At 44.2% G+C, this 13,079-nt stretch overlaps 1 protein-coding gene across 4 annotated transcripts in view; it reads right to left on the bottom strand.

Annotated features, from left to right (window-relative positions):
• The window catches only part of TANGO6 (transport and golgi organization 6 homolog), a 197,873-nt gene that overhangs the window by 120,903 nt on the left and 63,891 nt on the right, over positions 1 to 13,079 (bottom strand). For all 4 annotated transcript variants that reach the window (XR_010746947.1, XM_066348127.1, XM_066348130.1 and 1 more), the window contains exon 13: positions 631 to 1,146. Coding sequence is in view for 3 of the 4 variants with exons in the window: in XM_066348127.1 (XP_066204224.1) it covers positions 631 to 1,146 (516 nt within the window). In the remaining variant the exon portion in view is untranslated. The remainder of the gene's footprint in view (positions 1 to 630; positions 1,147 to 13,079) is intronic.

Below are 13,079 nucleotides of genomic sequence, written 5' to 3'. Positions count from 1 at the left end.
TGAGGCTCAGAAAGTTTAAGTGTCTTGTCCAAGAAACTAAGCTGGAATGTGGTCAGTAGTCTCTAAATCATTTGCTCTTAACCCATATTGAGGTCAGGATAATTTTCACAAAAGGGCAAAGATCCCCAGCTAAGCATATATGTTCTTCTATATAAATTTATGATGTAATATAGATTTTTTTTCTCTGTGATGGGAAGGGAGGAGGGGGAGAGACCCAGTTCTGCCCAGTGTCCCTCTAAAAGAGGCCCAGAGAAAACAGGTGGCTTATCTGGCTGGGTCACAGTGTTGATTTACCAGAAGGGGAATTTGCTCACATTGTTCCATCCCCTCTTCTTTCATCTGCTCAAACTTCACTAGTTCATTAAGGCCATATCAAGATCTGCTTCCTTCAGATTTCAGTTCTCTTCTTTTCCTGCCTGTCCACAGCATGTCTTGCCTATACCAGTTCTGACTCTGTTCCTGTTCAAGTTAGCCTGTATGGTTATCTAGGTCTTTGCTGTGTCTAAGTCTTGCCTCCTCAGAACAACTACAAGTTCCCAGAAAGTAATCCAGGACAGTGCTTGATACACAGTAAGGCTCCTGGGAGGATGCCCCACCCACGTGTGTGTTTCTGTAGTGTGCTCTACTCACCTTGAGAAGCTTCTCTTGCACCTCAAGAGCTCTTGTTTCTCTCTGCTCTATCCAGCAAGAAAGAGTTCGCAGGGCAGCAGCCCGTGTTGGAACTTGAGGATCATAAGCGGATAAAAGAATTTCCTGGAGCTGTTCTGTGGTTATGCTTCCAGATTTCTGGTTTGCAGGAGTGCTGTGCTCGCTGACTTCCTGAGGAGTGAGTGGAAGACAAGATTTCAGGCCAGTTTGGTTGGATTTCTCATGGCTTTGCTGTTGTTTGAGGTGGCTGTGAGACACATCAGTGTATCTTCCCTGACATTTTTGTTGCCGCTCTTCTATTTTCCTTTCTGGATCCTTCTTATTCAGGGTGCTCTGAGCAGCCACACTGACGGCCTCAGTGGAAAAGGCTCCATGGGTAGAGATGGTGATGCGAAGGTCAGCAGCGAGTTCTTGGATGACAGGGTCTGGGTGTGTGTTGGAGACCTTCTCCAACAGAGGCAGCAATTGCTTCAGGACAGCAAAATCACTTGACTTCAACTATGAAATGAAATGAAAAATGGCAAACCTAAATTAACCTAGCAGATGTTAACATGACTTGAACATAAGGCAATATATCCTGAGTAAAAGGGCAGGGAGCAAATCAATACCCACAGCTGAGTAATTACAACAAAAAACATTTATTGAATATTTAAGATGTATAGGTATTTTTTTAAGTTAAAAAAATACATCTGTAATGTATATCATTATTTCTAATTTTTTTCAATCTGATAAGCAGAACATGGTATCTTATGGTTTTATTTTGCATTAGCTAGACCAGTGGTCGGCACACTCAGTCAACAGAGCCAAATATCAACAGTACAACGATTGAAATTTCTTTTGAGAGCCAAATTCTTTAAACTTAAGCTATATAGGTAGGTACATTCCTTATCGAGGTAGCGCTCGCACATGGTATTTTGTGGAAGAGCCACACTCAAGGGGCCAAAGAGCTGCGTGTGGCTCGCGAGCCACAGTTTGCCAAACAGGAAGCTAGACTAACAGCACTGTTAAGTATACTTCTGTGTTCACCAGCTGTCTGCATTTCCTTTACTATGAACAGCCTGTTTACAGCCTTTGTACCCACTTACTTATTGAACTGCTTGTCTCTATAGTTATTCTTACCAAATCAGATTTTAATACCCAATCACTGATAAAATTCTTTTCCAGATCATTGTATTTTTAAATTTTATTGTATTTTTTATTATCTTAAAGTATTTAGCTTCTTCTCTTTAAAATTTTATTTATTGCCTGACTGGTGGTGGCACAGTGGATAGAACTTTGACCCAGGATGCTGAGGTCCCCGTTTCCAAACCCTGAGGTTGCCAGCTTGAGCATGGGCTCACCAGCTTGAATGTGGGGTCACTGGCTTGAGCACAGCACCATCAACATGATCCAAAGGTCACCAGCGTGAGCCCAAAGGTCACTGGCTTGAAGCCCAAGGTCACTGGTTTGAGCAAGGAGTCACTGGTTCCCCTGAAGTCCCCAGTCAAGGCACGTATGAGAAGCAATCAATGAACAACTAAAGTGAAGCAACTACAAGTTGATACTTCTTTCTCTCTCCCTCCCTTCCTTCCTCTCACTAAAAAAAATTTTTTTAATGATTAATTTTTTTAGAGATAGAGGGAGTTATAGAGAGAGGAAGGGAGGGAGATAGAGACAGAAACATCAGTTTGTTCCTATATGTGCACTGACCAGGGATCAAGCACACAACCTTTGTGTATCGCTCTAACCAACTGAGCTATCCAGCCAGGGTTGTATTTTTTTATTTTTATGTACTTTTGCCATAAAAAGATGAGTTCCTATTAGCCAAGTACTTAGTGCCTGACATATAGTAAGTACTAAATGCAAATGTTTTAAAAATAAATACAAATAAAATACACACATTCATATCCCTATGATCTAGTTACAATTATTACCTACATTTTAAACAGGAGGAAACTGAGACAAAGAACAGTTAACTAACATGTCCAAAGTGCCACAACCGACAGATGGTGAGATGCAAACTCAACAAGTCTGACTCCAGAGTCTATATTCTCACCCAGTAACTTATGTGGTCTCACTGGAACAATTAAAGCTGTTCTTAACTGTATGATCTAAAGTGGCTGGTTAGCATACAATAGCACCATAGGTCTGGAAAGGAATGGGACAATGATTGGCAAAAGGGAATTTCTCCTGGAAAATAGGAGTGAAAATTACATAAGATTTTATTTTTTCCAGAAGCTTTGTTCTAATAATGTCATAGGCCTTACTAGGAAAGGTATGTGTGCAGCCAGTGGACCAAACAAGAATCATTGGTAATCTTTTTCTGTTTGAAAATACTGAAAAAATGATCATATGAAGCTTCATGAGGCCCTTATAATTTGAAAACCTTGCAGGTCTTAAATACTTTTTAGACAAAGCAGGGTATTTATTATTTACTTATTCACTTGTTTCATTATCCAGCCAACCAACCAATTAACCAACTAACTGTTTTCATAGCACATATACAAGGTTCTCATTTTATATTGTAAGCCCACAAAATTGTTACTGTTCACTTTCCTCATCACTTTCTTCCAAAAATGGAAACTTGAGGAACATGGCAGGTTTGTACCTGTAGAATTCACCATACACTCCCCTCAGAATTCTTTGTTTAAACAATTAGAAACAAATGCAAACTTGGCATTAGGTAGAATTTCTAGTTCTGCAACATATGTCAGCTTATCTTCATGTATAAAACAACTGACCAATCTTGTGTAACTGTACCTTAAGGAAGAGAATATGTATGTCTAGAGTAAAAGGACATGTTATCTAAGAAAAAGGTCAATTTTATCAAGAATCTATGTGGAACGGGAAAAGACATTTTAGAATAATTTTCTAGGGTTATCATTATGCTAGACTTCATTCAGTACCTCTGTAGTATCATGAACCTTTTTTTTTCTTTAAGCATCTGAAATAGAAATATCTACTTATATATATATAGTACATGAACTCTTTTTCATTTCTATTATATGCAATAATTTCTTTAAACAAAACAAACAGATCTACGTAAATATAGTCAACAGCTCTTTCACAAAAAGCAAAGGCAAGATAATGAAGATGTGGGGTGTTCAGCAATGGGGGACAGTCACGTGAGACACCAGACCTGGGAACTTAGCTAGAACCGCCCACAGCCAAGCGCGCCTAAAGAAACTTCCCAGGAGCCCTTTGGAAAAAAGCAACTGTCTGTCAGCCAGTGAGATTTCACTACATCATATTAGCTTGACCACCCTAGAGACCCTTTAAATATCTCCCTCGTGGGTCACCCTATGTGACTTCCCTAGCCTCTGTCCCCGGGGCTAGGGAGTCTCGTCGGATCGGATGCACTCTGTACTCAATAAAGTCTTTTATTATTCCACACTTTGTGGCTCTGGCGCCTTCCTTCTTCCTCGGCGGGGAAAAATACCTACATTTTGGTGCCAAAAACCCGGGAGGAGTTGAAGTCCGCAAGGATCACTCCTCTCCTCTTCCCCTCCAACAAAAAACCAGGACCTCCGACCTTCCACCCACTTCGGCGCATGGTGCGGTAAGTCCCCTGCCTCCAACCTCCCCTCAGTTCTTTGCACCGAGACTCCCTGTCCGAAATCACAGCTGCATCAGAAACCTCTTTATGTTCTGAGTGCGTGTGTGCCCGTGGAGACATCCCGAGCACATCCACTTAACCATCTGGTAGCCAGAGATTGAGTTGCGGGACTCCAATACTCAACTCTGACCACTCCGAGAGCTGAAGGTAGCCGTGAGGGCACAGGAATCTCCCTTCCTAAAGAAGAAGAAACTTCTTCTTCTCTGCTGTGGGCAGGCCACAGAACCCAATGGATAATCGGACCAGGTAGCCTCCTGAAGGGACTTTCGGTTTTAACACCCTCACCAATTTAACTATCACCAAAAAAGCTGGGAACTGGTTGGAGATCCCTTACATTCAGGGCTTCTAGTTATTCGTGCTCCCGTCCTAATCTCTCGCCGCCTGCTACACGGAGCAGGCCCTTTTTCCGGCCAGAGAAACCTCACCTAACCCTCCGCTCCAAATCTTCCCTCCAAGAGACCCCTCTCCTCCCTTCGCAGGATCCTGTTTCTCATTCACCTGCAAATACCAGTCTCTCTTTCTCCTCCCCTGCTGGCCAGGGGCCCCTCCCTTCTCCACTGTGTTCTTAAGCCCCTCTTCCGTAAGGCCATTCTCAGCCTGCTATTGGCTCTTACACCGGTTTGCAGGACGTCCAACCCCAATTTTCTTACAGGAAGTTCTGGCCTTGTCCTGCCTCTGGCTCCAGCATTTCCGGCTGGATCTGGGTGCCAGGTTCCCCAGGAACTCATTTCCTCTTATTCTAACCCCCAAACCCTTATCCAGGGCCTGTGAACACAGCATTTAAAGTTTTTAATGGTCCCAACTAGTAGAAACAGGCCAAGGCTAATTGCATGCGGCAGAAGGTAACACTCCAAACCCAGACTCTTGTGGCAGCCCTAAGGCCAGCAGAGCAACAGGGGCAAGGCACAGGAAGTGCCCGACCCAAGTCCAAGCCACAAAGAGGAATCCCACCAGCAGCTTGCTTTAAGTGTGGCAAGCAGGGTCATTGGTCCTGGCAGTGCCCCTGCCCAAGGCCACCCCCTGAGCCCTGCCCTGACTGGCAAGCAGCCCGGTCACTGGCGGAGCGACTGCCCCTTTGGGCAACAGGCTTTTCCTCAGTGTCTCCACATGGAGGAAATCCAGACCCAGTTGGGAGGCCAAGGCAGCCAGACAGGCCCACCACTCAAACTCCTAGACATAATGGACGGCTGACACGGCCTGGACTCGGAGACCCCCCATCATCCTCACCAAACCCAGGGTAATGCTGCAGGAACGGGTAAGTCCATCTCATTTCTTGTGGCCATGGGAGCTGCCTTCTCTGTTTGCTATCACACTCTGGACCTCTAGTTCCTTCACAGGTCTCGGTTATGGGAGTGAATGGGACCCCCCCCCTTCTTTTCCCCTTCGCACACCATCCCTGACATGCAGTTTGGACAGAATCCCCTTTTTGCACTCGTTCTTAATTATAGCATCGTGCCCTGTACCTCTTCTGGGTCAAGACATTCTACACAGTTTCGGAACCACTATCCAGCTAACAGCATCTTCCCACTTATTCCTACCATTCCTCAATACCAAGGCTCCCCCATAATCAATGCTACCCTCATTTCTAACCACGTCTCTCGCCTCAAGCTTACCCTCATACAAGATCGCTGGCAGTTTGGAACCACGGGGCCCACCCATCTCCAGCTCACCAAAAGGCTGGACCCTGCAGATCAGATCCCCCTATTACTCCTCTTTTTTTTAAATCCTTACAGGACTGCATCTGCAAAGTTTCTCTAGTCATGGTCTAACACAGGGGTCCCCAAACTACAGCCCGCGGGCTGCATGCGGCCCTCTGAGGCCATTTATCCGGCCCCCGCCGCACTTCCAGAAGGGGCACCTCTTTCATTGGTGGTCAGTGAGAGGAGCATAGTTCCCATCGAAATACTGATCAGTTTGTTGATTTAAATGGACTTGTTCTTTATTTTAAATATTGTATTTGTTCCCGTTTTGGTTTTTTACTTTAAAATAAGATATGTGCAGTGTGCATAGGGGTTTGTTCATAGTTTTTTTTATAGTCCGGCCCTCCAACGGTCTGAGGGACAGTGAACTGGCCCCCTGTGTAAAAAGTTTGGGGACCCCTGGTCTAACAGATGTTCCTCCTGACTCCCCTCAAAGCCACCACCTTCCGATCTCCCCCTCCCCACAATGCCCCTAATCAGCAGGAAGTAGCCAGACGAATAAGCGGTGCCCCTAATTAACACAAAAAGATCGGAATGTGGGGTGGTCAGCAATGGGGGACAGTCACGTGAGACACCAGACCTGGGAACTTAGCTAGAACCGCCCACAGCCAAGCGTGCCAAAAGAAACTTCCCAGGAGCCCTTTGGAAAAAAGCGACTGTCCGTCAGCCAATGAGATTTCACCACATCATATTAGCTCGACCACCCTAGAGACCCTTTAAATATCTCCCTACCGGGTCACCCTATGTGACTTCCCTAGCCTCTCTCCCTGGGGCTGGGGAACCTTGTTGGACAGGATGCACTCTGTACTCAATAAAGCCTTTTAGTATTCCACACTTCGTGGCTCTGGCCCCTTCCTTCTTCCTCGGCGGGGAAAAATACTTTACAGAAGAAAAGACAGATTTTTCAACAAATCATGATAAAACAATTGGACATTCATGTGAAAAAGAGAAAGAATCTAGACACACAGACCTTACACCATCACAAAAATTAACTCAAAATGGATCATAGATTAAATGTAAAATGCAAAACTATAAAATTCCTACAAGATAATATAGGAGAAAAGTTTAGATGACCTTGGGTATGGCGATGACTTTTTTAAATTAAATACCAAAGAAAAGAAAACCATGAAAGAAATAATTCAGGCCCTGGCCGGTTGGCTCAGTGGTAGAGCGTTGGGCTGGAGTGCAGAAGTCCCGGGTTCGATTCCAGCCAGGGCACACAGGAGAAGCGCCCATCTGCTTCTCCACCTCTCCCCCTCTCCTTCCTCTCTGTCTCTCTCTTCCCCTCCTGCAGCTGAGGCTCCATTGGAGCAAAGATGGCCCGGGTGCTGGGGATGGCTCCTTGGCCTCTGCCCCAGGCGCTAGAGTGGCTCTGGTCGCAATAGAGCGACGCCCGGAGGGGCAGAGCATCGCCCCCTGATGGGCAGAGCGTCGCCCCCTGATGGGCAGAGCGTCGCCCCCTGGTGGGCGTGCCGGGTGGATCTCGGTCAGGCGCATGCAGGAGTCTGTCTGACTGTCTCTCCCCGTTTCCAGCTTCAGAAAAAATACAAAAAACAAAAAAAACTTCTCCTCTGCAAAAGACAATGTCAAGAAAAAGAGAAGACAAGCCACACAGACTGCGAGAAAATATTTGCAAAAGATACATCTGATAAAGGACGATTACCAAAATATACAAAGAACTCTTAAAAATCAACAATAAGGAAACAAACTACTCAATTAAAAATGGGCAAAAAACCTAAACAGACATCTCATTAAAGAAAATAAACAGAAATATAGCGTATGAAGATATGCTCGATATCCTATATTGTCAAGGAACTGCAAGTTAAAACAAGGAGATACCATTCCACACCTACTGAAACAACTAAAATCCAAACACTGACACCAAATATGTATTGGCAAGAATGTGGAGCAACAGCAACTCTCACACATTGCTGGTGGGGATGCAAAATGGCATAGCCACTTTCAAAATAGTTTGGCAATTTCTTTTAGAACTAAACATACTCTTTAGCGAGCGGTGGGGGGGGGGCAGTCAGGGACAGACAGACAGGAAGGGAGAAAGATGAGAAGCATCAATTCTTCATTGCGGCACCTTAGTTGTCCATTAATTGCTTTCTCATATGTGCCTTGACCGGGGGGGGGCTACTGCTGAGCCAGTGACCTCTTGCTTAAGCCAGTAACCTTGGGGTCATGTCTATGATTACACGCTCAAGCTCGTGAGCCCGCACTCAAGCTAAATAAGCCCACACTCAAGCTGGATAAACTCGCACTCAAGCTGGTGACCTCAGGGTTTTGACCCTGGGTCCTCAGTGTCTCAGGTCCACGTTCTATCCACTGCACTAATGCCTGGTCAGGCAAAACATACTCTTATCATATGCTCTAGCAACCACACTCTGTATTTACCAAAATGAGTTGAAAACTTATGGCCATAAAACCTACACACAGATATTTATATCAGTTTTATTCATAACTGCCAAAACTTGGAAGCAACCAAGATATGTAAACTGTAGTACATCTAGAAAATAAAATATTATTCAGCACTAAAAAGAAATAGGCTATCAAACCACAAAAGACATGGAGGAACCTTCTACATCAGGGGTCCCCAAACTACGGCCCGCGGGCCACATGCGGCCCCCTGAGGCATTTATCCGGCCCCCACCACACTTCCGGAAGGGGCACCTCTTTCATTGGTGGTCAGTGAGAGGAGCATAGTTCCCATTGAAATACTGGTCAGTTTGTTGATTTAAATTTACTTGTTCTTTATTTTAAATGTTATATTTGTTCCCGTTTTGTTTTTTTACTTTAAAATAAGATATGTGCAGTGTGCATAGGGATTTGTTCATAGTTTTTTTTATAGTCTGGCCCTCCAATGGTCTGAGGGACAGTGAACTGGCCCCCTGTGTAAAAAGTTTGGGGACCCCTGTTCTACATACTACTAATAAAAGAAGCCAGCCTGGAAAGGCGGCATAGTATATGATTTCAACAGTATAACATTTTGGAAAAGGCAAAACTATGGAGACAATAGAAAGATCAGTGGTTGTCAGGGCCTGGGGGAGGGAAGGATGAACAGATTGAACACCAAAGAGTTTTAGGACAGTGAAACTGTTAAATATGGTAGATACATGTCCTTATTTGTCAAAACCCAGAGTGTCCAACACAGTGAGTGAACTTTAATGGTCAACTACAGATTTTTGGTGATAATGGTATGTGAATATAGGTTCACTGACTGTAAAAAATGTACCACTCAGTTACAGGGTGGTGATAGTGGGGGAGGCAGGTATATAGGAAATTTCTGTACCTCCTGCTTAATTTTTCTTCTTAAAATTGCTCAAGCCTGACCTGTGGTGGTGCAGTGGATAAAGCGTTGACCTGGAATGCTGAGGTCATCAGTTTGAAAACCCAGGCTTTCCTGGGCAAGGCACACACTAGAAGCGAGTTAATACTTCCCACTCTTCCCCACTGCCTTTCTCTCTCTCTCTCTAAAAAAAATCAATCAATAAAATATATTTTTTAAAATTGCTCAAAAAATGTCTATTTTAAAAAATCAGTTCTCCCTGTTTTCAAACTTCTTAGTCCTTTAGGGGATTCATCTTATTAAACTGGGTAATCATCATGTGCAGGTAGGTGGATTCCGAATCAAATAGTGGATAAGGCAGTGAAAGCAATGCATACTCTCAGCTTCATAAGCCCACAGCTTTCCCACTATTAGAATCATGAGAGAAATCTAAGGCTGTAGGTAACCAACTATTTCTTCAAAAATATTAAAATATGATTTCAAGGTATAGGGTAATATTCACTTAATTGCTAGATGAGAAAATTGAAGTACTAAATAGTTATTTACTTCTCAAGGGTGATCTAGGGCAACCATCAAAATTGAAAATAGACCACAGAGCCCTCATTTCTAATCCTGTCACTGCTTCTCAGCACAGAGCTCAGATTGTGTATAAAAGCCCTGAGGCCGGGGCCCTGGCCGGTTGGCTCAGTGGTAGAGCGTCGGTCTGGCGTGCAGAAGTCTCGGGTTCGATTCCAGCCAGGGCACACAGGAGAAGAGCCCATCTGCTTCTCCACCTCTCCCCCTCTCCTTCCTCTCTGTATCTCTCTTCCCCTCCCGCAGCGAGGCTCCATTGGAGCAAAGATGGCCCGGGCACTGGGGATGGCTCCTTGGCCTCTGCCCCAGGCGCTAGAATGGCTCTGGTCGTGGCAGAGCGACGCCCCAGAGGGGCAGAGCATCGAGCATTGCCCCCTGGTGGGCAGAGCGTTGCCCCCTGGTGGGCATGCCGGGTGGATCCCAGTTGGGCGCATGCGGGAGTCTGTCTGACTGTCTCTCCCCATTTCCAGCTTCAGAAAAATACAAAAAAAAAAAAGCCCTGAGGCCGGAAGAAGCAACGCACAAGTGAGTGACAGGCTCCTTTATCAGGCTGCCTCTCTTCCAGAGGTTCTAGAATTCTTCAGGAATGGAATGAGCAGAGCTATGTCAGCCCACGTCTATGATTTCTTTCAGGGTGTCAGGAGTGAACCAGTTAGATGGTGAGCTGTTCTAAACCTCTGCAAGTTTTCAATTTGAGAACTGGGAGTTGGACTGATGGAGCCAGGGTTGAGGGTAGGAAGATGCTTCTAAGGGAAGCATAGAGAATGGGAATGACATCAGAGGAGGGAATTGCATGCTGACAAAGTCCCACCTGAGACTCACAAAGCTCATCTTGCCTGATCTTGCTCCAGTGAGAATCACTGTTTTAGATGAATCTCAGGGTCTATTCCAGCAATAAAATTCTGATCTAAAAAATTTCTAATTCTAAAAAATACTTACATTTATTTTTTTATGTTCTCATATCTATATATCACCTACGTTTCTTCACACATTTAGGTGACCAGTTTACATGTCTGTATCCTTATTTACATAATGGCACTGAATTTATTTACCAGTGGTATTTTTACTTTTGTTCTAAGTCAGCATGCAGTGTGCCCTGTTTTATGGTGAACTATACATAAAGACACACATGAGATATAAAAATAAGAATCTTTAAAAAAAACAGTTAAGTCTAACGAGGCGATGGTGCAGTGGATAGAGCATCAGACTAGGATGCAGAGGACCCAGGTTTGAGACCCTGAGGTTGCCAGCTTAAGCGCGGGCTCATGTGATTTGAGCAAGGCTCACCAGCTTGAGCCCAAGGTTGCTGGCTCAAGCAAGGGATTACTCAGTCTACTGTGGCCCCCCCCCCATCAAGGAACATATGAGAGAGCAATTAATGAACAACTAAGGTGCCGCAAGGAAGAATCGATGCTTCTCGTTTCTCTCCCTTCTTATCTGTCCCTATCTGTCCCTGTCTCTGACTCTGTCTCTGTTACAATCAATCATCAATCAATACCATCATCATTTTTTAGATAACTTAAAAAAAAAGAATAGTTAAGCCTGACCAGTGGTGGTACAGTGGATAGAGCACTGACCTGGGATGCTGAGGTCCCAGGTTCAAAACTCTGCAATCACCAGCTTGAGTGCAGGCTTGCCACTTTAAGCAGGGGGTTGCCAGTTTGAGCACAGGATCATCAACATGATCCCACGATCACTGGCTTGCGCCCAAGGTTGCTGGCTCAAGCAAGGGGTCAATGGCTCAGCTGGAGTCCCCTGGTCAAGGCATATAAGAGAAGCAATCAATGAACAACAAGCAATCAATGAAATGATGCTTCTCATCTCTCTCCCTTCCTCTCCCTCTCTCTCGCTAAAAATATATATATATATATATATATATAAATTTAAAAAAACTTTTTGAATAAGAACTCATCAGATTAATCACAGCCACTAAAAAGATAAGCTCCATGAGGGCAAAGAGGCACTTGATAAATATTTCTTTTTTTTTTTTTTTTTTTTAGATTTTATTTATTCATTATAGAGAAGGGAGAGAGAGAGAGAGAAGGGGGGAGGAGCAGGAAGAATCAACTCCCATATATGCCTTGACCGGGCAAGCCCAGGGATTTGAACCAGCAACCTCAGCGTTTCCAGGTTGACGCTTTATCCACTGCGCCACCACAGGTCAGGCTGATAAATATTTCTTGAATGAGCTCACTCTACAATGCTCTCAGAAAATGTGGTATGAGATTTTCAAGATCTGGTTTCAAGTCCCAGCACCAACTGCATCTCAAAGCTCAGAGGACCACCTGACAGGCCAGTAAATATCAAGCAGGAAGTGTTTCTTGAGCCTGACCAGGTGGTGGCACAGTGGATAGAGCATCGGCCTAGGATGCAGAGGACCAAGGTTTGAAACCCCGAGATCCCAGCTTGAGTGCAGGCTCATCTGGCTTGAGTGCAGGCTCACCAGCTTGAGCATAGGGTTGCTGGCTTTAGTGTGGGATCATGGTCGCTGGCTTGAGCCCAAGGTCACTGGCTTGAGCAAGGGGTCACTGGCTCAGTTGTAGTCCCCCAGTCAAGGCACATATGAGAGAGCAATCAATGAACAACTAAGGTGCCACAATAAAGAATTAATTGATGCTTCTCATCTCCCTTCTTGTCTGTCCTGTCTGTCCCCCGTTTGTCGCTCTCTCTGCTTCTGCCTTTCTCTTGCTAAAAAAAAAAAAAAAAAAAAGAGAAACTGCTTCCTCAGGGGACAAGGAAGTTACCAACACCATGCTACTTTTACTGATGACCAATCCTGAAATTTAGAAAATGAGTTTAAAATTACAGTTGTCTTATTAGAAGTCTTCAGCCTACACTTTCTCTTAATTCCACTTCCCAGACACTATGTTCTAATAATCACCTTAATTATATAAATTAGGGGGGAAAGGTTAAAATGCTATTAGATACTGTTTCATTAGCTAAAACAATGAATACTAATTGGGAATAGATATAGTATAATCTTCTAGACTCTAAAGCAAAAAACCCTAAGCCTGACAATGATTACCTGAAAATATAATTCAGAATTGGACTTTTTTTCCCAATACAAAGACAGAAAACCCAGCATTAGTCTAAAAGCCATTTATAAAAACCCATGAATCAAAAAGGGAAAAAAATTAATAGATTTAGGACAAAAGTATAAGAGTGACGTGTTTATGTCCACTTAAGTAACTGCAGAGTCAGAAGAATCCAGGATGTAATCAGTGAGTCAGGATGGCTCATGAAATGGCAGGGACACGTAAGAGATGCATAT

This window comes from Saccopteryx leptura, chromosome 9 (genome assembly GCF_036850995.1).
Source record: "Saccopteryx leptura isolate mSacLep1 chromosome 9, mSacLep1_pri_phased_curated, whole genome shotgun sequence".
NCBI lineage: Eukaryota > Metazoa > Chordata > Mammalia > Chiroptera > Emballonuridae > Saccopteryx > Saccopteryx leptura.
The sequence above is the reverse complement of the archived record's forward strand: the minus strand, read 5'-3'. Positions and strand labels throughout refer to the sequence as shown.